Source organism: Podarcis vaucheri (genome assembly GCF_965113315.1).
Source record: "Podarcis vaucheri genome assembly, chromosome: 16".
Classification (NCBI taxonomy): domain Eukaryota; kingdom Metazoa; phylum Chordata; class Lepidosauria; order Squamata; family Lacertidae; genus Podarcis; species Podarcis vaucheri.
Window position 1 is genome coordinate 25,333,499 of NC_138754.1, and position 25,420 is coordinate 25,358,918.

General features: G+C 48.2%; 1 protein-coding gene across 1 annotated transcript; it reads left to right on the forward strand.

Annotated features, from left to right (window-relative positions):
- Positions 1-1,673: 1,673 nt before the first annotated feature.
- On the forward strand, positions 1,674-23,440 carry P2RX2 (purinergic receptor P2X 2; the record flags this gene model as incomplete). Its single annotated transcript, XM_082203350.1, has 12 exons — positions 1,674-1,804; positions 4,851-4,986; positions 7,435-7,506; positions 8,300-8,366; positions 9,664-9,757; positions 10,916-10,996; positions 11,254-11,392; positions 16,959-17,089; positions 19,933-20,023; positions 21,307-21,372; positions 21,479-21,556; positions 23,221-23,440. 12 exons carry the CDS (start codon positions 1,674-1,676, stop codon positions 23,323-23,325), a joined length of 1,191 nt encoding a protein of 396 aa, XP_082059476.1. The 3' UTR covers positions 23,326-23,440.
- Positions 23,441-25,420: the final 1,980 nt, after the last annotated feature.

Sequence of the window (25,420 nt, forward strand, 5' to 3'; positions counted from 1 at the left end):
GTTCTATAATTCTAAGATGGAGAAGGGAGCGGGACAGATCTCTCAACGATTTTGCCACCTTGGTGACTCAGAATTAGCAAGAGTCAAGAGCACTGTGGTTATCAGCCCAGCTGCTGTTTTCTGAGAACCAGACAGGAAGAGGACTCCCCTTTGTGTCTGCCACCTTATCAAGGAAGCGGCCAGCTTGTCATCAACCTTCTGAGAAAAATACAAAACATCAAAGCCACAGAGACTTGCGAACTACCCAGGCTAAAATGAACTTATAATGTCTTGTTTCAATAGATTTTTCAAATGCTTAACTCAGTCTTTTAGATAAGTTCATGAAGATGCCAACAAAAGGTAAGTTCGGTGTTATTCACAATACCGAGAGATGCTAGTGCAGTTGTAGATGGATGTTTATGAAGTTGTAGACAGTGAAGTTGTAGGCGACAGGGTGCTGGCGTTTTGCACCTGTTTCGCCCTGGCAGTCCAAGTGATCAAGAGGCCGTTGTTCGCCCCCTGTTGGACACGCCTGGTATAAATCTTCAATCGTAGAAGGGAGCCACATTTTTATTTTTCCAATTCATCAGTATCGGTCTTTTTGCTGTGGTAAGGGCACAGAGAGTCCACTTGTGTTGTCCTTCTGTAAGGTCCCCTGCTGCCACTTGCCTCTTTGCACCCCACTGGGTATGTAATTCAAGAGGACCTTTTGCTCTGTAAACATAAGGTTGTTCCATACAGTTCTGTTGAGAGTTTCAGTTAAAAGGTAAAGAAAAAGGTACCCCTGACCGTAAGGTTCAGTCACAGACAACTCTGGGGTTGTGCGCTCATCTCACTCTATAGGTGGAGGGAGCCGGCATTTGTCCACAGACAGCTTTCGGGTCATGTGGCCAGCTTGACTAAGCCGCTTCTGGCAAACCACAGCAGCGCATGGAAACGCCGTTTACCTTCCCGCCCGAGTGGTACCTATTCATCTACTTGCACTTTAACGTGCTTTCGAACTGCTAGGTTGGCAGGAGCAGGGACCGAGCAATGGGAGCTCACCCCGTCACGGGGATTCGAACCACCGACCTTCTGATTGGCAAGCCCTAGGCTCTGTGGAGTTACCTTCTGCCAAAAATCTTTCAGCATGGGACAATGAAAAAACATATGTTTTAGAGAAGCATTATCCCTATTGCATCTCCAACAGTTAGATACCTTAGATAGCCTTTTTTAAAAAAAACAAACGTGGTGGGGTCCAGTATATTCTAAATATTATTTTTTGTTGAGACTCCTCTAGTGTATGCAGCACCTTCAAGAGATGGATGAGGGAAGCTCAGGTGCTGGCTCAGAGGCGCACTGTTGCTCTCTGGCCACAGAGGGCGTCACGGCCACAGGGATGAGCGTTTATTGTCTTGCTCCAAGCGAGCCTCCAGGCAGATGTGATTTGGTCCTTGCAAAAGGAGCAAGCAAGGCGGAGAAGGTCTCCCTGGCGTGGACTAGAATGTGGAAACTGAGGATGGGGTGGTTCTTGCTGGGACACCGTGAGCAGAGCCTGATGGAGTGAAACACTATACGGTTGCAGCAGGGAGAGCTAGATCCACATCACCATCACACCTCCTCAGAAGAAGACCTCAGGGGGTTTGTGTGCTGCTGTTTGCCTGGAGTCTGCCCCCATCCCCACCCCCACGCTTCCGACCCTGGGGGGGAAATACATGATGGGGTGCCTGGATTATTTCTGGGAGTTCTGGAACTACGAGACTCCCAAAGTGATTGTGGTGAAGAACAGGAACCTTGGGGTCATTTATAGACTTGTTCAGCTCCTCATCCTGGTCTATTTCATCTGGTAAGTCTGGGCTGTCTATGGGAAGTGGTGCAATCCGGTGATTATTTTTTTGAGACTCAGAACTGAGCATTTGGATAGAGCTCAGTTGATGCCGACAGTGCTCCCCCCCAAAAAAAAATGTTTAGGGGTACTCCTCTCATTTTGACTCCAGAAAATCACAATTTGATAGTTCAAATCGTGGTAAATAAATACAGTAAATGGACAAAAGTTCAGAGATTCACAAAATGTTTGGGGTATGTGTACCCATGTGCCCCCCTCAAAAAAAAGCACTGGGTGCCATAACACCAAGGTTTGATCCCAGCCGCATATTTTTGTATTGCAGACAATTTGGCTAGAAGATTCTCAGGGTCCTTTTCAACTCTACAGTTCTAGGATCAGAACTGAATGGGGTGGCCAGTGATGGGAAAATATATTTTCTGTTAACTTTCTTATAAATGTGGGAAGTGAGCCCTGCTGCATTTTTTGGGGGGGGGAGGGGTGGTGACTTTTGCTTGTTTTGCTTAGTGGGCTGCTATATGTGCTTTTTAACTTGTTCATCGATTATCTAGAATTAGGGGTGAGCAGTGAGCTGATGATACTAAATCGTTCAAGGTTGTTAGAAGAAAGAGAGATTGCTGAGAGCACCAAAAGGACCTCTCTCCAAACTGAGTGAACAGGCAGTAAAATGGCAAATACAATTCAGTGTCATCAAATTAAAGTCAGGGCAAAAAAACAATAATCTTAATTTCATATAGATACTCATGGGATCTGAACTGGCAGCGACAGACTGGGGAGGAGAGTTTGGGATTGTACCAGATATCTTGGGGAATATGTCAACCTAGTGTGTGGTTTTGCTGTGAAAAGGGCAAAGTCCATGCTACAGATAATTTGGAAAGGAATCTAAAATAAAACTGTCAGTATCATAATCAGTGCTATTTTTCTAGAAATAGAGGGGCCGGAACTCACCATGAGTTGTTCTCTTATACAGTGGTACCTCGGGTTACAGACGCGTCAGGTTACAAACGCTTCAGGTTACAGACTCCGCAAACTCAGAAATAGTACCTCGGGTTAAGAACTTGGCTTCAGGATGAGAACAGAAATCGTGCTCCGGTGGCACGGCAGCAGTGGGAGGCCCCATTAGCTAAAGTGGTGCTTCAGGTTAAGAACAGTTTCAGGTTAAGAATGGTCCTCCAGAACGAATTAAGTTCTTAACCCAAGGTACCACTGTAATGGCAATGGCGCCCTCCTGAGTGATGCTAGAATGGGATAAAAAAGCCCCGTTGATACAAATTGATGGTGTGTGACCACATTTAGAGTACAGTTCTGTTCACCACACCTCGGAAGGGCTATTGTAGAATTGGAAGAGGAGAATCAAAGAGATCAAGGTAATGATGGACTGACTACAGACAAGGAGAGGTTGTAGTGTTTGGGACTTACTTTTTAGTTTAGAGAGCAGACGAGTAAGTGGCCACATGGTAGACGTTTTTAAAAATTATGCATGGCATAATCGTCATCGTCATCATCATCATATTATTATTATTATTATTATTATTATTATTATTATTATTATTAATACCCCACCCATCTGGCTGGGTTTCCCCAGCCACTCTGGGCAGCTCCCAACAGAATATTAAAAACACGATAAAACATCAAACTTTAAAGACTTCCCCAAACAGGGCTGCCTTCAGATGTCTTCTAAAAGTCAGATGGTTGTTTATTTCCTTGACACCTGATGGAGAGGATGGAAAGAGAGAATCTTTCCTCCCTCTCTCAGAACACTAGAACTAGTGGACATCCCCTTTGTTGGAAGATTCTGGAGAGATAAAATGAAGTGCTTCACACAATGCATAGTTCAACTTTGGAACTCACTGCCACAGGAGGCAGCGATGGCCACCGACTGGAGGATTGGACAAATTCAGGGAGGAGAGGGCTATCGATGGCTGTTAGCAATGATGGCTATGCTCTGTCTCCACAGCTGGAGGCAGCAGTGCTTCTGAATCCCAGTTGCTGGGAACCACAGGTGGGGAAAATGTTGCTCTTATGTTCAGGTCCTCCTTATGGGGATTCCCCCAGGCATCTCGGCGGCCACTGCGAGAGCAGGAGGCTGGACTAGGTGGGCCAGTGACCTGACCCACCAGACTGTCCTTAGGTTGTTAATACAAGGTTTTAGTCTTTCAGGTGTTCTAGGAAAAAACTGCTCCTTTTCCCTTACGGGGTATCCAGGAGCCTATTATAAAGTCCTTAAGTGGGTTCCCTATCGGTAGGAGAAAATAGCAGAGGCCAACCAGAGAATATTGAGAAGCAAAGTGGCTACTAAGCCTGATCTTTATTAAACTGTTGCAACAGGGTCCCCACTCACCACACGCAGGAGGGAGAGAGAACCCTGAACAATGGTGTGCAAGCCCTTATACAGTGGTACCTCTGGTTACATACGCTTCAGGTCACAGACTCCGCTAACCCAGAAATATTACCTCGGGTTAAGAACTTTGCTTCAGGATGAGAACAGAAATCGGGCAGCAGTAGCGCGGCAGCAGCGGGAGGCCCCATTAGCTAAAGTGGTGCTTCAGGTTAAGAACAAACCTCCAGAACAAATTAAGTACGTAACCAGAGGTACCACTGTATAAACTTTTGAAATTGCCCAAGACCACCCCAAAAAACATCACACATACATCATAGAAGTAGGCGGTCTACAGCAGAAATCCTGTCTGCCAGGATACCTGACAATGGTCACTGATTGCTTTACCTGGGCAGCCTGGCCATTCTTGTGTGATGGTAAATACTTTAGTTCCTGAATCCAGTCCACAGGCTCACTGTATGCATATACAAATATGCCCCTAAGACAGGTAAGCAAAAGACAGTGGAGAGGCTTTCCCATTTCCTTCCCCCTTCAGAGAAATATTGGCGAGTCAAACTGGCTTCAGGATTGTTCTCCTGCACTATTTCAGACATGTGGTTTATATACTTATGTAGGTGTTTGCCTTGTACGTTTATGAGCATTTATTTTATATTTGGGACCTTAGAATTCTTATAACAAAGGTGCTACAAGACTCTGCTGGTTTCTCAACAGGTACGTGTTTATCATCCAGAAGGGCTACCAGGAGAGCGAGTCGGGCCCAGAAAGCTCCGTCATTACTAAAGTGAAGGGTGTCAGTCGCTCTCAGCACAAGGTCTGGGATGTGGAGGAATATGTGAAGCCTCCAGAGGTGAGCACACAAGAGCGCCCTCTGCAGACAGGAACACACACCCGAACTCAGCGGCGGAAGAAGCACAGGGATGTCGCCTCTGGATTATGGGAGGCAAAAAGAGACAAATGGGTGTTCTCCTGTCAGGGGTGCCAACTCGAATAGAATATTTTTTTTGGGGGGGCTGCATAATCAATCACATGACATGACACACGCACACCATTTGAATGGCAATGCCCAGTAACTTGGGGTGGCCCAGCACCCTCAACTATTATATTGTGTGTGTGTGTGTGTGTGTGTGTGTGTGTGTGTGTGTGTGTGTGTGTAGGTACCCCAAGGAGTTGGAAGTTGGCTCCTATGCCTCCAGATGGTTCTGGACTACAACTCCCATGATTCCTGATGTGGCCACAGGCTATGCTGGCTGGGACTGATGCATGCTGGGAAACCCAACCTCTGCAGGGCACCACAATCGTTCTCCCCGATGATAAGGTCTCCAACAATGCCATGTCATAAAAACCTGTGTTGGACTGTGGCGATCACACAGGGTCCCCGGACGTTTCACTGTCTATTGATCCCTGTGCCACCACTTTATTTCTCGCTGCCACCACCCAGGCCCTACCTGGTACAATACTGAGTCCAGCCAGGGTTAAATTGGAACATAAACTTCTGTTTATTTATTGCAGTTTAACAAGCGTGTGGTTTCATAAATGGTATCGGTCCATTACAATCATGGGATGCCTATCCAGACCTATAACTTCCGCTACCTGCTCTTACTCACTAAACCACCTCTCAGATATTTACTTGTCTTCCTAGCCTCTAACTGTTCCTGACTCAACTTATTTCGCTACACTAACTCAACCTACCCACAGACTCTATCCCAATTCACTCCCACTCCAACCAACCACCCACCTCCCAACGAACTCCTTCCTTCGCCCCTCCCAGAGCTGGTTTTATAGTCCCTCTGACTCCACCCCCTGGGTTCTGATTGGGTAACCTGTTTAACTATTTCACCTCCAGCACTCTCATATGTTAACGTCACAGGGACATCGTGTAGAGCAGGGATGTCAAACTCAAATTTATCGGGGGCCGCATCAGCAGTTTGGTCACCCTCAAAGGGCCGGTTGTATCTGTAGGACTTTACATGAATGCATGTAAAGTGGAGGTTTCCTGTGTAGAACGGCCGGCGCCGCTAGAGGGCAGACGTTCTCTGGCTTTTTGGCTGCCGCGCATGCGCTGAAGAGGCGGCTTTCTTGTGTCAAAAAAAAAAGCGAGAATAAAAGGTGAAGGCTGGCGACCGGCGGTGGCTACACGGGCCACATAACGAGGTCTGGCGGGCCGGATTCGGCCCGCGGGCCTTGTGTTTGACACCTGTGGTGTAGAGCCTTTGGGGTAAAAAGAGGGCAAATGCTCTGCCTCCAGAACCATTCTTTTTTGGGGGGAGGGGAACTCCAGAACCCTTTTTTTTGGGGGGGGGAGAGACTCAATTATGTTTATTGGATAACTCAAACAGGGAGAGTGCTGCGTACTCAGGTCCTGCTTGCAGGCTTTCCACTGAGGCAGAGCCGGCCAAACCATGAGGCAAGTTGAGGCGATTGCCTCAGGTGGCAGAATCCACAGGGGCAACAAATCCTAACTGTATCTTTATTCCCCCTTTGTAGATCATCACTCACCTCTTCTTACCTGGTGGGAAAGGGACACCCATTTTGTGGTTTGCCTCAGGTTCCAAAATGTCTTGAGCCGGCCCAACACTGAAGTATCTGTTTGGTCACTGTGAGAACTCGATTATCGGCTAGAGGGACACCGCCCCCCCCCTTTAGCCTGATCCAGCAGCCAGGTTCTCTTCTCATGTTCTAAAAGTGCCCAGGATTCTCACGAGGCTGATTGGTTGGGTGCATTGCCCACAAACACCTTTGGTGAAGCATCATGCATACATCACAGATACATCATAGATATGTCACAAACAGGGAAGGGTCATCTGGCAGAAACTGGTTCATCAGGTTTGCCTCTAAGCCTCCCTTGCTCTCCACCTTACACCCATCCAGTGATACAATGGAAATATTTACAAGTTCCTGGTTTTCCAGGCCAGGTAATCACACTTCTTTGTCCAGACTGAGAGCTAATCCATTCCTGGACGGTTTGCTATTTTCCATGGGATGACTACCTGTCTGGCACCCATTTGCCAGGATGCCAGTAATTCTCTCTTGTGCTGGGGCTGCTGCGTACATGATCCCAGGTTTCAGGGATTAGGGCTGTCTCATTTCCCAAGTTTCCCCTTGGTAGCCATTCCTTTCCCTGAGTCAAATGAAATTGGAATGGTGTGGTGTCGTGCGTTATGTGGTGCTTTGAGGAGATATTGTGTGTGTGCGAACAAAGAGGGCGGGTTGCACACTCTGTGCTGGAGGGGCAACCCCCCCCCCCCATCATTATAAAAATTCGTGTAACACCTCTAACTCTCCATCTCGTCTGCAGGGAGGCAGTGTTTTCAGCATCATCACCCACGTCCAAGTCACCTCCTCACAGACTCAGGACACCTGCCCCGAGGTAGGAATTGGCCGTGCCAAATATTTCACATCCCTGATTGGCTATCCACTTCCCGATTCCTTTATCTCAAAAGTTTGCCCGTTCATCAAAAGAGGCACTACGAACCATCCTGTCGAGGCAGATGTTGTGCCCCAGGAACTGTGGATCTTGCTGTGCTTCTAACTGTGGGAATGTTCAGGGAGGCAGGAGAGGATATATTGTTTATTAATATCCTTCCTAACTTGCGCTAGCAAGTTCCTTTACTTAGCAGAGTTTTACATTCCCCTTTTAAAAGCACAGTGGATAACTGGTTGCAGGCTTGTGTAAGCCTCTCGCTGTTAGGTTCCTGGTAAATTCCCTTATATCCCTCTTAAAAGAATAAACACACCACAATATTGTGTAAAAGTATATAAAAGTTGTTTACTCACATCAGTTCACAGTTGGATCCTTGAAGGCAGACTTAGTTACAAAGCATATATATGTGGATCTATCCCATATGGGGATAATCCCAGTGTTGGCTGGAAGCCAACAGATCATCTCTAGCTAAAAAGCTGTTCCAACGATGGAGGAAGTCAAAGAGAAAGTGTGTGCAGTGTGCCCTGCCCTTTTGTTACCTGGACAGGTAAGGTCATGCCCACCTCTAGTCACATGCAAAGGAAGGATGTCCCAACCAGGAGGAAACAGGAAGTTTTCAACTGGCTGGACCAAACATTCCCCTGCATGTCCAATCTAGGAAAACAAGGAATGTTGTACTTGACTGCTACTTATGTATCACATCCCACACTAAATACTCTCTCTTGTCCGCCTTTTGCAGAACGTGAGGGCTCTGTGCCGCTCCGACAGGGACTGCCATGCAGGAGAGATGGATATGTTGGGGAATGGTGAGCAATGGGGTTGTCTCGTGACAGGAACCGGCGTGACTCAGGCTCTAAGCAAGCGAGTTGTGAAATCCCTAGCTTGGCTCTCTCTTGGGTTTTTAGCCATTTATTTCTTTTCTTGCATCTGTACTCTGCTTTTCACCTGTTGTGGAACCTTGGGTTGTTCCCAGGTGTGCATGCAATTCCCATCCAGGCACTGAGCAGGTTTAGACATTCAGCAAGGTGGTGCCTCTCCAGACCATGCCTAGGAGCCCACAGCTACAAACCTCCCAATCTTCTGCCTTCCAGATGTTCTTGAACTACAACTCCTACCAACCCCAGCCAGCACCATCATTTGTGACTACAACTCCCATTAGCCCCAGTCCGCACAGCCATTTGGGACTACAACTCCTACCAACCCCAGCCAGCACCATCATTTGTGACTACAACTCCCATTAGCCCCAGTCAGCAAAGCCATTTTGGACTACAATTCCCATCAGCCCCAGCCAGCACCATCATTTGTGACTAGAACTCCTATTAGCCCCAGTCAGCACAGCCATTTAGGATTACAACTCCCATCAGCCCCAGCCAGCAACATCATTTGTACTAGAACTCCTATTAGCCCCAGTCCGCACAGCCATTTAGGATTACAACTCCCATCAGCCCCAGCCAGCAACATTATTTGTACTAGAACTCCTATTAGCCCCAGTCAGCAAAGCCATTTTGGACTACAATTCCCATCAGCCCCAGCCAGCAACATCATTTGTGACTAGAACTCCTATTAGCCCCAGTCCGCACAGCCATTTAGGATTACAACTCCCATCAGCCCCAGCCAGCAACATTATTTGTACTAGAACTCCTATTAGCCCCAGTCAGCAAAGCCATTTTGGACTACAATTCCCATCAGCCCCAGCCAGCAACATCATTTGTGACTAGAACTCCTATTAGCCCCAGTCAGCACAGCCATTTGGGATTACAACTCCCATCAGCCCCAGCCAGCAACATTATTTGTTATGACAGCTCCTATTAGCCCCAGTCAGTACAGCCATTTTGGACTACAACTCCCATCAGCTCCGGCCTCCGCAGCTGCATGACACTATGGCTGATGGGAGCACAGCTACCCTGGCTGGGGTTGCTGGGAGTTGTAGTTCAAAACATCCAGCAGTTACTAGGTTGGGGAAGGCTTTCTAGTGCAGAAACCATTCTCCCAGATGCCATCCCTCCTGGCAATATTGAGGTGACAACACCCCATCAGGCTCAAAAAATGTGGTTGTGGGGTGGCCAGCTTTCACCTGTGCCTCTGTTCTTTCATTCCTTATAGGAGAGAAGTCAGGGCGCTGTATCTCCTATAACTACAGCATGAAAACCTGTGAGATCAGAGCTTGGTGCCCCGTGGAGGATGCAGCATCTGTCAGGTAAGGAGGGACATAGAGATAATAACAGTAACAGTAACAGTAACAGTAACAGTAACAGTAACAGTAACAATAATTTATTATTTATACTTCGCCCATTTGGCTGGGTTTCCTCAGCCACTCTGGGCAGCTCCTAACAGAATTAAAAGCGCAATAAAACATCAAACATTAAAAACTTCCCTAAACAGGGCTGCCCTCAGCAGGGGCGGAGGAAGGGGGGTGCAGTAGGTGCGGGTTGCCCCGGGTGTCACCACTGAGGGGGGTGACAAAATGCTGGGCAGCACTCACCTCAGGGCCTGCAGTGCGCACAAGCCACGTCTCTCTCCTGGGAGAAATGAGGTGGCATAGGCACGCATAGTCTTCGCGCTGCCCAAATGGTCTGCCCACTGCCTCCCCCTCCCCCAGCTGTAGGGCAGTTGAGTGGGAGGAGGCAGGCAGACTCCAGAGGCCCTGCGCTGTGCCCTGCCCCTATGGGCGGTTTTGCCCCACTCTAGGCGCGCTGCCCCAGGCGCCTGAGCAGCTTCCTCCGCTGCTGGCCTTCAGATGTTTTCTGAAAGTCAAATAGTTGTTTATTTCCTTGACATCTGATGGGAAGGTGGGTGCCACTACCAAGAAGGTCCTCTGCCTGGTTCCCTGTAGCTTCACTTCTCGCAGTGAGGGAACCACCAGAAGGCCCTTGAAGCTGGACCTCAGAGGCTGAACAATGGGGGTGGAGACACTCCTTCAGGTATACTGGGCTTAGGCCATTTAGGGCTTTAAAGGTCAGCACCAACACTTTGAATTTTGCTCGAAAACGTGCTGGGAGCTAATGTAGGTATTTCAGGAACAGTGTTACAGTGGTACCTCGGGTTACATACACTTCAGGTTACAGATGCTTCAGGTTACAGACTCTGCTAACCCAGAAATAGTACCTCTATTTTTGGTTAAGAACTTTGCTTCAGGATGAGAACAGAAATCGTGCGGTGGCGGCGCAGCGGCAGCAGGAGGCCCCATTAGCTAAAATGGTACCTCAGGTTAAGAACAGTTTCAGGTTAAGAACGGACCTCCAGAACGAATTAAGTTCTTAACCCGAGGTACCACTGTATATGTGTATGCCTGTGTGTTTGTGTGTGAGAGATCTTTTCTACCCTGACTTTAACAGCAGACATCTTTGCTTCCTAGTGAGAACTTGTCAAAGATGGCCCCAGAGTTCACCATCCTCATCAAGAACAACATCCATTTCCCTCGCTTCCGGTTTACCAAGTAAGAGCACCAGCGCATCCAGGTAGGGTTGGTCACCTGACCCAAGTCCTAGGCCCTTGGAGGGAAGTTCCCAAACTGGTTTCCAAAATCTTGACCTGTCCGGTGACTGCGATGCATGCAGAATGATGTCCGACAGCGGATTTGCCCCTGCGTGTCAACTTGGCTTTTTCTGATGCATTTTTGCTGTGCCAGAAAAAGTCCAGCAGCACACAGGAGGAGAGTTTTTGCTCCTGATCCTTGTTCCGTCTTCTCTCCAGAGGGAACGTCAAGGACAACGACGACAGCTACCTGAAGAGCTGCACCTTCAACGAAACCACAGGCCTCTACTGCCCCATCTTCAAGCTGGGCTTCATTGTGGAGCAAGCGGGAGAGAACTTCACCCAGCTGGCTGAAAAGGTAAAGGTCGTGTAGGGATGGAGGAAGCTGCTTTGAACAAAGTCAGGTCCATCTGGTTCAGAACTGGCCGGCAGCCGTGTCTCTCCAGGGTTTCAGGCAGGCAGTATCTCCCAAGCCTACCTAGAGGTGCTGCTGGGAATGGAACGTTGGACCTTCTGCATGCAAAGAACATGTTGTATGTACCCTGAAAGAGAAGTTAGGTTTCTAGTCCTTATGATTGTAAGAAAAATACAGTGGTACCTTGGTTCAGAACCTCAGATTTGTATTGATTTGTATTGCTTTTGATCGATTTAGGTGGGCAGCCGCCCACCTGCCTCCCCCTTGGCTACATCCATAGTGGGGCTTACATGGGCCCCCCAATATTTTACAGTGGTACCTTGGTTCTCAAACGCCATGGTACTCAAACAACTTGGAACCCAAACACTGCAAACCCGGAAGTAAGTGCTCCGGTTTGCGAACTTTTTTCGGAAGCTGAATGTGCTCCGTTTTGAGTGTTACGCTTCCATTTTGAGTGTTACACTGAGGTCTGTCTGTTTTTGCTACTTATTTTGCTTTTTTGTTTCTGCGTCTCTTTTTTTGTTTTGTTTTTGTGACTGTGTGGAACCCAGTTCAGCTACTGACTGACTGATGTGTGTGACTGCAGTACATTGTTTATTGCTTTCACTTTATGGATCAATGGTCTCGTTAGATAGTAAAATTCATGTTTTAGGGGTTGTTTTTAAAAGTCTGCAACGGATGAATCCATTTTGCATTACTTTCTATGGGAAAGCGCGCCTTGGTTTTGGAATGCTTTGGTTTTGGAACAGACTTCCAGAAAGGATTAAGTTTGAGAACCAAGGTACCACTGTAGTGTTGAACTAAATATGTAGGTGCCTAGTATTCAAATAGATCCCTGGTCCTTCCAATGATTCTCCAGGGTTCCAGGAGTCTTTCCTACCAGGAGATGCTGGCAGGGATTGAACCTGGGACCTTCTGCATGCCAAGCAGGTGCTCTGCCACTGAGCTACCCTTCCGCTATTGCATCAGGGGTGCCTTCTTTCCAGCCAGGCCTTCCTGGTGGAATGTTCTTTCATGAGCAAGCGGTTAGTGAAGGCCACTCGCCAGTGTGGTGTAGTGGTTAAGAGCGGTGGACTCGTAATCTGGTGAACCGGGTTCGCTTCCCCGCTCCTCCACATGCAGCTGCTGGGTGACCTTGGGCCAGTCACACTTCTTTGAAGTCTCTCAGCCTCACTCACCCCACAGAGTGTTTGTTGTGGGGGAGGAAGGGAAAGGAGAATGTTAGCCGCTTTGAGACTCCTTCGGGTAGTGATAAAGCGGGATATCAAATCCAAACTACTACTACTACTACTACTACTACTACTCTTCTTCTTCTTCTTCTTCTTCTTCTTCTTCTTCTTCTTCTTCTTCTTCTTCAAATGATCTCTTTAAAAGGGAAGATGATTTTGCAGAGGAGAGATGCAGTGCTGGGGGGGCCAGTGCTGTACATAATAACAAGGACCGCTTCGGGTTTGAGGAGACTCTTGGCAACATGCTGCTCACCTGTCATTCACCCGACGCCTCGCGCCTCCGAGCTTGGAGGCTTGCATGCGGCACTGAACTTGAACAGTGCCAAATGCAATCGAAGGAGTGACTGGGAACAAACTCAGTACCGAAAGCAAGTTGTGTTGCTTTTGTCAGGGGCAGGATCAGATCAGGAGTGCCTGAGTGGAAGCGTTCTTAACAGGACTTGCGTCGGGCAGCAAATTTAAACATTGCTAAATGCCAGCCCCATTGCAAGTGTTGAAAACCAACAGCAAACATCGTCCCTGAATGTTGGTCATGCTGGATGAGGCTGATGGAACTCCAATGACCTCTGGAGGGCAGCAGGTTTGAAAGGATGGCTTAGACAGGGGTCAGCAAACTTTTTTTAGCAGGGGGCCGGTCCACTGACCCTCAGACCTTGTGGGGGCCAGACTATATTTTGGAAAAGAAAAAAAATGAATGAATTTCTGTGCCCCACAAATAACCCAGAGATGCATTTTAAATAAAAGCACACATTCTACTCATGTGAAAACAGCAGGCAGGCCCCACAAATAACCCAGAGATGCATTTTAAATAAAAGGGCACATTCTACTTATGTAAAAGCACGCTGATTCCCGACCATCCATGGGCCGGATTTAGAAGGCGATTGGGCTGGATCCGGCCCCCAGGCCTTAGTTTGCCTACCCATGGCTTAGAACCTCTGCCTGGGTGCAGAGGAGAGAAATTCAATTCAATTCTATTCAATTCAATTCAAATTTAAGGAGCACCACCTAATTCACACTTCCCAAAACAACACTCAAACCGAAACAACCGTCCTTTGAAATTTGCATACCTGCAGATTTCCCCCAAATATTGGGTGCAAAGAAATTGCAAATGGTAGCTTAAATAATGCACAGAATGCAAAATGTATATATATTAGGAGGTGAGGGAAAATCACATTAAAACGCTGATGGATTTTCGTAAATCACAAACTTGTTTGGAAACACGGAGGACTGAACTTAAGTTTGGAAAAATTCTCACACTGAGAGAAACAGAAATTGACAGATTTGCCCGTCGTCGTATCTTCCGGCAACTTGGCAAGTTTGCCCCCTTCGGAAGCCCCAGCCTGATGCTTCCTGCTCCACAACCCCCGCCAACTTGTGGGATGCCCACAACCTCCCTCAGGTTGCCAATTCCGGGTAGCTGGCCGCCCTCTAATTGCCTTTCTCTTCATATCAATCAGCCCCAATCGACTCTCATCGCTCTCCTGGGATGGAGGGTATATTATCGGTTGCTTCAGTGAAGCTCATCTCTCAGCCATCCCGGCTGCTCCTAATCCCCGTGGGATTAGCTCTTCGGCCAAATGGACTCCACACTCTTACTTACCCCAGCAAAGATTTCATTGACCAGCAGAGTAATGAAGTGGGGCAGAGAGTCAGTGTGGCCTAGTGGTTAGAGTGCTGGGAGAGCAGGGTTCAAATCCCCACTTGGCTGTGAAGCTCTCTAGGTGCGACCTTGGGTCAGTCGTAGGCACACGAGAAGCTGCCTTATAGCGAGCCAGACCTTTGGTCCATCTAGCTCCATATTGTCTACACTGACTGGCAGCAGCTCGCCAGGATTTCAGGCAGGGGAGTCTCTCCCAACCCTACTGGAGATGCTGGGGACTGAACCTGGGACCTCCAGAACGAATTGCAAGACAGGTGAGCTGTGGTCCTTTCCCAGTTGCTTGCTCTCAGCCTTGCAGGGTTGCTGTGGAGATAAAATGAGGAGGAAGAGAACCCCATATGCCACTTTGAGCTCCCTGGGGTGAAAAAGGTGGGATATAAATGCAATAAACAAAGGCTACCAGGGTGTGAGGGGCAGTAGATTCTGTATCAACAGGATTGAAAATGAAACTGCTGATATCCTAAGGCCACCATACAAATCTATGGAGCAGCTGTGCTTGGAATATGGTTTGCCATTCTAGCCACCTCTCCTCACCAAGGATACTGTAGAGTTGGAGAAGTTTCTTTCTTTTTCTTTTTTGACAATAGAATGAATGAATGAATGAATGAATAAATAAATAAATAAATAAAGTGCACCCCACCACCGAGACCATTCCATTGTTACCATCTGACCTCTCAAAATTTCAACACCTCTTGCGGTAAAAGGTAAAGGGACCCCTGACCATTAGGTTCAATCATGACCGACTCTGGGGTTGCTTTACTCATCTCGCTTTACTGGCCGAGGGAGCCGGCGTACAGCTTCTGGGTCATGTGGCCAGCATGACTAAGCTGCTTTTGGCAAACCAGAGCAGCGCACGGAAACGCCGTTTACCTTCCCGCCAGAGCGGTACCTATTTATCTACTTGCACATTGATGTGCTTTCGAACTGCTAGGTGGGCAGGAGCAGGGACCGAGGAACGGGAGCTCACTCCGTCATGGGTATTTGAACCGCCGACCTTCTGATTGGGAAGTCCTAGGCTCTGTGGGTTAACCCACAGCACCACCCATTTGGCCCTTTTCTGTTTTAACAGTACAAATTCTACAAACATCCTCCGTATCTCCTCAAAATCATTTCTCCGGCGTATTCCCCATCTTACCTTAATGGCACATGTTAATTTTTCATTAATAGCTATATCCCACACCTCTTTATACCACCTTTCCATTTTAGAGGAAGAAGGGCCTTCTTGGTGGTGGTGCCCGCCCTGTGGAATGCCCTCCCATCAGATGTCAAGGAAATAAACAACTATCTGACTTTTAGAAGACCTCTGAAGGCAACCCTCTTTAGGGAAGTTTTTTAATGTGTGATGTTTTATTCTGTTTTTAATCTGTTGGGAGCTGCCCAGAGTGGCTGGGGAAACCCTGCCAGATGGTGGGGTATTAACAACAACAACAACAACAACAACAACAGTATATTATATTCTGCTTGCCCCTTCTGCTTCCTAGCTATAATAATTAGTGCAGCTGTCAATAAATTTGTGAGCAAGTCCTTCGTAACCTGTGAACCTTCCACCCCATCTTAAATTGATGATAATGCTACCTCTAGACTTTCAGTCAGCTTTAACCCAGTGATTTCTGTTATTCCCTTAAACACCCTTTGCCAAAAAATTGTACATATTTACACTCCCACCACATGTGAACATAATTCCCTGTTTCCTGGCATCCCCTCCAACATAGCACCAAATATTCCTTGTTTATTTGATTTAATCTGAGTTGGAGAAGTTTCAACCAAAACGATCAAGAGCTTGGAGCAACTCCTGTGCAAGGAAAGTCTGCAGCCTTTGGGACTTTTTAGTTTAGAGAAAAGGTAAGAGGCAACATGATGGAATCTGATAAAATTACGCATGACTTGGAGAGAGCGGACAGAGAAAAGTTTCTCTCTCTCATAACACCAGAATTCGTGGACACCTGATGAAGGTGAATGTTGGAAAATCAGGACAGGTAAAAGAAAGAACTTTGCCGTGCTGCAGTGTGTTAAACTGTGGAACTCACTGCCACAGGAGGCAGCAATGGTCACCAACTTGGGTGGCTTTAAAAGAGGATTGGACAAATTCATGGAGGATAAAAGGCTGTGCACTACCTCCATTGACAGAAGCATCATGCCTTTAAATACCAGCTGCTGTGAACCGCAAAGTGGGAGGATGCTGTTCAATTTGTGTCCTGCTCCTGGGCTGCCCAAATGTGCTTCTGTTTGGCCCATGGGAGGAGAGCAGGAAGATGGAAAAAGGCAGGTTGTTGGCCTGAGCCAAGAGTACTATCATCAAATTGCAGTTTATGATCCCTTTCTGCAAACTCGCACCTCCACTTTCTTTTCTTTTCTTTTTTAATTGCTTTATTGATTGGAAAGAAAGAAAAAACAGTCAACAAAGAAAAGAAAAAACCCAAAGGATGATACAAATTACCAAAAAATACATTAATTTCTTACAACACAACTTCTATTATGACTTCCAGTCACTCCAGCGAGAGTCCCAGGTTTCTGTTGAGTAGCCCAATTTTCATTATCCCTTCAAACTTCTCCCAAATTTTGGGTCTAGGTGTTTGGAAAGAGGTCCTCTCCCTTTGCTGACCCCGCTTTCCCTTGGCAGGGTGGCGTGATCGGGGTGATCATTAACTGGAATTGCAACCTGGACCTGCCGGATATGATGTGCAACCCCCGCTATTCCTTCCGCAGGCTGGACCCCAAGTGGGCCCAGGCCTCCTCTGGATACAATTACAGGTAACAGCACATTCTTGTTCTGGAAGGAAAAGCTCCAGCTGTTTTGCTATCTTGGCAAAGGAGGATCCCTTACTTGTGTTATAAGAAAAAGCTGTTCCCTTTCCCTTCTGGGGTATCCAAGAGCCCATATAGATTCCTTAAGTGGGTTCTCTATCGGTAGGAGAAAATAACAGAGGCCAACTATATTGAGAAGCAAAGCGGCTAGTAAGCCAGATCTTTATTCAAGGAACAACAGGGTCCCCACTCACCACACGCAGGAGGGAGGAGGAACCCAGAACAATGGTGCGTAAGCCCTTATATAGACTTCTGAAATCGCCCACCCTGTAGCCCAAGACCACCCCCAATACATCATACATACATCACAGGAGGAGGCTGTCTACAGCAGAAATCCTGTCTGCCAGCATACCTGACAATGGTCACTGATTGCTTTACCTGGGCAGCCTGACCATTCTTGTGTGATGGTTAAGACTTTAGTTCCTGAGTTCCAGGGCACAGACTCACTCTATTCATACACAAATACGCCCTTAAGACAGGTAAGCAAAAGACAGTGGAGAGGCTTTCCCATTTCCTTCCTCCTTGCAGAGAAATATTGGAGGTCAATTTGGGAGAGTCAAACTGGCTTCAGGATTGCTCTCCTGGACTATTTCAGACACGTGGTTTATATATTTATGTATGTGTTTGCCTTGTACAGTGGTACCTCAGGTTAAGAACTTAATTCGTTCTGGAGGTCCGTTCTTAACCTGAAACTGTTCTTAACCTGAAGCACTACTTTAGCTAATGGGGCCTCCTGCTGCCGCACAATTTCTGTTCTCATCCTGAAGCAAAGTTCTTAACCTGAGGTACTATTTCTGGATTAGCGGAGTCTGTAACCTGAAGTGTCTGTAACCTGAAGCGTCTGTAACCCGAGATACCACTGTACATTTGTGAGCATTTATTTTGTATCTGGGACCTTAGAATTCTTATAATACTTGTATTGTTTGTGTTGGTGGGATGTATTCGTGCATTTCAGTGGTGTGTGGTGAAACGTTTCGTAGGGCCAGAGGTGCCAGCATGCAATGGCGACTGGGGAGGGCAGAAGCTTCCTGGGCTTTGGGAAGGACACGCCAGGCCTCTGACAGGATTATGGAGCCCTGCTGCCTCCTTTCCAAAGCTGGACAGGCTTTGGGAAGATGGCAGGAGAGCTCTTGGACCCTGTCGGAGCATCATGCCTTTTCCCTAAGCCAGGCAGAAGCTTCCTGGGCTCCGGAAAGGAGGCACCAGGCTTTAATACTCTAATTTACCTGGAACATTTGGGGGACTAGTCTAATCCCCCTGGTCCACTGACCAGACGCCACTGGTGCATTTGTGTGTTTGTGGTGTGGTGTGCATGGGACAAAGGCATCTCCTGGCTCGCTTGTACAGGGCCAGAGCCAACTCAAGACATTTAGCTGCCCGAAGGTGATCAGAGCAGCCCCTTGTTCCACACTGATCCGCGTAGAGATAACTCCGCAGGGCAACCCCTTAGCTGTGGAGCTGGAATTTAGTACCCAGTTTGTTCCAGTCGCCAATCAGATGCCTCCAGGATGCCCACAAGCGGCGCATGAAAGCCATAGCCCTCCCGCAATGCTGTTGCTTCCATGTGGCCACCATGCTAAACCAGGGGGCAGCAAACTGTTTCAGCAGGGGCCCGGTCCACTGTCCCTCAGACCATGTGGGGGCCCAACTATATTTTGGAAAAAAAATATATGAATGAGAGCCAGTGTGGTGTAGTAGTTGAGAACAGTGGACTTGTAATCTGGTGAACTAGGTTCGTTTCCCTGCTCCTCCACATGCAGCTGCTGGGTGACCTTGGGCTAGTCACACTTCTCTGAAGTCTCTCAGCCTCACTCACCTCACAGAATGTTTGTTGTAGGGGAGGAAGGGAAAAGGAGATTGTTAGCTGCTTTGAGACTCCTTAGGGTAGTGATAAAGCGGGATATCAAATCCAAACTCTTCCTCCTCTTCTTCTATGCCCCACAAATAACCCAGAGATGCATTTTGAATACATTCTACTCATGTAAAAACATGCTGGTTCCTGGACCGTCTGCGGGCCAGATTTAGAAGGCGATTGGGCTGGATCCGGCCCCTGGGCCTTAGTTTGCCTACCCATGCCCTATTCCTCCTTCAAATTTGTCTGATCCCCTTTCAAAGCCCCCCCCTCCAAATAGCAGCCATTCCCACATCTCACGGCAGCCAGAGCTATGATGTAAGCAGTAGAAGGAAGAGGGGGTCATGTAACTTGAGCTGACCTGCGTGCAAGGGAGGGTTTTTCTTTTGCAAAGGGTGTTGCAGGTTCCACATCATCCAAGGCCTGGAGCCCCTCTTCCCAGCCCCGATCTGCTGACATTAAGACACATAGCTCTGGGGACTGGGGGACCTTTTTCAGCTTGAGGGTCACATTCCCTTCTGGGTGGGTGGGGGGAACATGCCAGGGCCAGGGCCAAAAGTGGGTGGAGTAGGCTTGTTTCTCCAGCTCCCTATCAGTCCTCCATCCACAGAAGCAAGAGGCATGATCAGAGTTAAAAGGCGCATTCTAGTGAGGGGTGTGGCCGGGGGAGGGAAGAATACACATACATTCTGTGACATCACAGGCGTTCAGCCAATGAGTGAGTGGAGCAGAACTCACCATTATAATAGGGACCTTTTAAGCTCCAACATTTTCTACCAGGCGGTGTATTTTTAGGAGGGGGAAATAAGTATTTTCTCAACAGCCTTGCTTGCTGCCAATGCAGCCATGCAGGAGGGCCAGGTTTCTCTGTGCCAAAGTTCTGGGCATTTTACGGCAGCAGCCAGGCTTGCTCACGCCCCTTGCTTTTGACCCCCAGGTTTGCCAAGTACTACAAGCACAGGGGCAAGAGCACCCGCACCTTGATCAAGGCTTACGGCATCCGCATCGATGTGATTGTGCACGGGCAGGTAAGGGACAGAGATGCTTGCTATAGGAGGGACATGTTAGATTTCTGTTTATGCCACTGTGCAGTTTTTGGAGTCACAAGACTCTGTTTACATTCCAGACTGTTGGAAGTCTCACGGGAGATGGAAGTTGATGTTACTGGTTTCCTGTTTCTTTGTAGCAGTTGGTTCACTGTCTCTCACAGAGAGAGGATGTATATTCTTTTCTGTCTGCGTAGTTAGAAATAAACGTAGCAATGTAGCTTATATATTTCTCGTCCTTCTGCTGCTGTATGGATACTCTGTGTAATGGGAAAGTGCCTGGAGCCTCATCAAATGCTTACGTCATTAATCACCGTTGGAGGACATGTCCGCGGAGTAGTAGCTTGGTCGTACGCAAGTTCCGACAAGACATGGGGCTGGGCTACCGGGATGCAGGCACCGAGTTGCAAAAGTAGTTTTCGAAGTAGGGCTTGGGGGGGGGCTGGAGGAACTGTTTTCAGGCTAAGGGTGGCCTTCCCTTACGGGCAAGCTTCAGGAATCACATGCCAGTAGAGGTTGGGGTGAAAGGTGAGGTCGGCAGGTACAAGAGAGGTGCAACAGGTACATCTCTCTTTTACATCAGGGATGGCTGTGGTCTAAACCACGGAGCCTCTTGGGCTTGCCGATCAGAAGGTCGGCGGTTTGAATCCCCGCGACGGGGTGAGCTCCCATTGCTCTGTCCCAGCTTCTGCCAACCTGGCAGTTTGAAAGCATGCCAATGCAAGTAGCGGGAAGGTAAACGGTGTTTCCATGCGCTCTGGTTTCTATCACTGTGCCCCGTTGCACCAGAAGTGGTTTATTCACGCTGGCCACAAGACCCGGAAAGCTGTCTGTGGACAAACGCCAGCTCCTTCAGCCTGAAAGCGAGATGAGCGCCAGGACCCCATAGTTGCCTTTGACTGGACTTAACCGTCCCAGGGGTACCCTTACCTTTACAGTAGACTACATTCTGCGGGAGGTTTGTGGGCACTCCTCCATGCACGCCTGTCCCCCACCTGCCATCCAGGTAAGCAAGCAGCATGGCCCTGGTTCAAGGACATGTTCCAGACATGTCAAAAGCACTATTATCGTTATCATTTATTTATTTACTTTGACTAGCCGAAGCCACTACAAAAGAAAAAATGCTCAAAACAGAGTAGAAGCAGAATAAAATGCATCGCACAGTCAAAATAGTCATCAAAACCAGACATACTGTCACATCAGTTAAATTCTTCAAGGTCACTGCAAGCAGGGCTAATAGTGATTCTGTCGCTTTCTCCCCTTAGGCAGGGAAGTTCAGTCTTATCCCCACAATCATTAATCTGGCCACGGCGCTGACGTCAGTGGGAGTGGTGAGTATTGTGGACCATGGCCTCCTCTCTCTTGCTTCATTCAATTAAAAAAAAAAAAAGACTTTTCCTTCTTTGCTTTTGATTGATCACTCTCCTCCTCCGACAGGGCTCCTTCCTCTGCGACTGGATCTTGCTGACCTTCATGAACAAGAACGAGATCTACAGTGCCCGGAAGTTTGACCAGGTAGCGGGGAGGGTGCCCCTGAATGGATGCAGATGGGGCTCGAGCCATCTGTGATCCTAGACCCAAAATGCCTGTGCTCCGTGACAAATTCCCTGGGGAGCTCTGCCAACTCTGGGCCAGCCGAGAGGGGCAGGAGTTTGCAAAGAGTGCCCCTCCCAGCTTGGCAGAACTGGGGCTCTTTCTCACACCAGCTTGTTGGCCAAGCGACGTTCAACGATGGGCTATCAAAAGGCACCCCAATGTTGCTCAGTGCACAGAGGAAAGAGCCCTGGAGGCTGGTCCATCAGAAGGCAAATGGGGCACTGACCCACCAACCTCAGTCCGGCCTCAGCCAGCCCCCCGACCTGCCTGGCTTCTTTCTTACAACCAGTCTGGTGTCTCTGCCTGCCATCGGTTCCACTTCCTGTATCGCAAGGGGTTGGACGAGATGGCACTTCAGGTCCCTTCCAACTCTACAATTCTGATTAAAAACCCCCACCTATTTATATTGCACCCCTCCTTGCGCCAAAGAGCCCCAAGGCCTTTTTCATCGTATGTGCTAAGAGTCCTCCATGCACCTAAAATGGAACAGTCCGTTCCATCATCTTGCTTTCCTGCGAGTGTAGGTCAGGCTAAACTATTGAGGGGGTGGGGTGAGCAAAGCAGATACTTTACCCACCTCCCTGCCGACCAGTCTTCAGTCTCTAGGTGGCCTCTGGCTGGGTTGGGACTCTGATCAGTCTTGCAACTTTTATAAGAAAAAACTGCTCCTCTCGGTAAGTCCATCTGCCTAGGGAGGAGGCCCCATTCACACCACCTATGATGTAAAGCACGATTGACAGCAGTGTGAGCAGTTATGGCTTCCCCCAAGGAATCCTAGGAACTGTAGTTCATTAAGGGCACCAAGAGTTGCCAGAAGTCCCTCTAATCCCCTCACAGGTCTACCATTCCCAGAGCGGTTTAGCAGTTGTTATAAGAAAAAAACACAACTCCTTTTCCCTTATAGGGTATCCAACAGCCTGTATATAGTCCTTAAAAGGGTTCCCTAGCGGTAGGAGAAAATCACAGAGGCCAACAAGAGTATATTGAGAAGCAAAGCGGCTAGTAATCCTGATCTTTATTCAAGGAACTGTTGCAACAGGGTCCCCACTCACCACACGCAGGAGGGAGAACCCTGAACAGTGGTGTGCAAACCCTTATATAGACTTTTGAAAATGGCCACCCTGTAGCCCAAGACCCACCCCCCCAAAAACCCACACATCATACATGCCTCACAGGAGGCGGTCTACAGCAGAAATCCTGTCTGCCAGGATACCTGATAATGGTCACTGGTTGCATTACCTGGGCAGCCTGGCGATTTTGTGATGGTGAATGCTTTAGTTCCTGAATCCAGGCCACAGGCTCACCATATTCATACACAAATATGCCCTTAAGACAGGATTTATAACTGAAAAGACAATGGGAAGCTTTCCCAAGTTTCCTCCCTTACTGCAGAGGAATATTTGAGGTCACTGGGAGAGTAAACATGGCTTCAGGATTGCTCTCCTGTACTATTTCAGACACGTGGGTTTATAGACTTCTGTATGTGTTCGCCTTGTACATTTATGAACATTTAATTTATATTTGAGACCTTAGGATTCTTATAACACTACTAATGGCTTGTCCCTTCTCCCACATATGGCCAGATGCCCAAGCTCCAAGAGGGAACTCCGACGACGGACTGCAGCATCACCGATTCCTGCACTCAAGCCTCCTCACCCGCAGACTCCAAAGCGCCCATCCACCTCTGAGGGTTCAGGAGCTCCTTTCCTGTCCTGTTTTCTCAGGATGGTCTTCTCTGCATCTGATAAAAGGCAGCTTCATTCTCCTGTGGCCCCTGGCACAATAAATCGAGTCGGTCCTGAAGGTGTCGGGAGAGGAGTCTCATTTTGACCACAAGACCAGTGGAATCGGTTCTTCTCAGGGTACCAAAACAGCCCTCTGAAATTCCTGAGAGAATGGGAGGAGCAGGGAGGAACTGAGCCATTGCAGACTTACAACCTGCCAGACCTGGCTTTATCCTGGCAAAGGAAGGACAGCGTTGCTGGATCAGACCAAAGGCCTATCTAATCCAGCATCGTGTTCTCAACAGTGGTCAACCCAAAGCCTCTTTTGGGAAGCCCACAAGCAGTGCCTGAGTGCAGCAGGGCTCTCCCCACCTGTTGTTCTCAGAAATTGGTTTACAAAGGCCCACTGCCTCCATCGGCCAACATAGCATGATCTTCCCTGCCTGGAACTGTAAAGAGCTGCTGCCAGTCAGTGTAAGAGATCCCTGACCATTAAGTCCAGTTGTGGCCGACTCTAGGGTTGCGGCGCTCATCTCGCTTTATCGGCCGAGGGAGCCGGCGTACAGCTTCCAGGTCAGGTGGCCAGCATGACTAAGCCGCTTCTGGCGAACTAGAACAGCACACAGAAACGCCGTTTACCTTCCCGCCGGAGCGGTACCTATTTATCTACTTGCACTTTGACGTGCTTTAGAACTGCTAGGTTGGCACGAACAGGGACCGAGCAACGGGAGCTCACCCCGTCGCGGGGATTCAAACCGCCAACCTTCTGATTGGCAAGTCCTAGGCTCTTTGGTTTAACCTGCAGCGCCACCTGCGTCCCACCAGTCAGTGTAGACAACATTAAATTAGACAGACCACTAGTCTGACGCAGCCTGTTCTTGTATGACTGAATCCCACCTGATAACAGCCGAATTCTGGAAAAAACCCTTGTTTTAAAACTGGGCTCAAAACCAGCTAAGCGGAGTCTTCCTTCTCTCGTTTTTGCAGCGCCCCCTCCTCCACAAACGTCCCAGCTTCTGCCATCAAAACTCACTTCCTCTGTTCCATTTGGGAATTGGGAATGAATACGTCATATCAAGCCCACCAGCAGCTTCGCTCGACGGCAGGCGTTTGACCTAGCTAAGTGCTCACAGAGAAGCGCTAAGTCAATTAGAAAACCATTCAGAGGTAATTGAGCCAGCTCGGGGGAAGATATTTCTCCCCCTAATCAGATTGCCCACCTCTTCTGTTCCCAGAGCAAATCCCAACACATTATAGGCTCCCCTCAACCCCATTAAGGAGAGAACAGCAGCCGACAATAATTCTCCGGTTCCCTCCGCTCCCCCTTGGCAAATATAAAAAATTCAGTATCTTTGCTGGGGGGAGAGTGTGATGTTATTCCAGAGGCAGCAAGTGGGCATTGCAAGACCCCTGGAAAAGCAGCAGCAGGCAGGCTCTCCGGGAACAAATTTCAGAAGAAATACCCTTGCTGGAAGCCAGAGGGGGAGAGTCCTTTTGGGCTTGGGGTCCTGCTAACGAGTTTCCTTTTTAAAACTATTTTTGTTTAAAGTTTTCAACATATGAGACAATAAAAACCAAGCAACTATAAAATTGAAAAGGAATATAACCCCCCCTCAACTGTATCATATCCTTTATCCATAGTTGTACCTGGGATCTCAAATGCCTTGGCTCCTGAACAAATCGGTTCCCAAACGATCGAAACCTAGAAGTGAGTGTTCCAGTTTTTGAACAATTTTCAGAAGCCAAACATCCATCTCGGCTTCCGATTGGCTGCAGGACGCTCCTGCAGCCAATCAGAAGCCGCGCGTTGGTTTTCAAACGGTTTCGGGAGTTGAACCGACTCCTGGAACGCATTCTGTTCAAGAACCAAGATACAACTGACTACAGAAAAGTAGACCTTCTCAGAGCTCACCTGGGAGTTTCTTTCTATCCTGTCGCTCAAACACAGAGCACACCTGTCTGAGCTTTCTTTGCATGTCCTCATCAATCCAAAACAGAGGACTTCTAAAAATTAAATATAAACAATGCAGAAAAACAGAGAAATAAAAGATACAGGAGG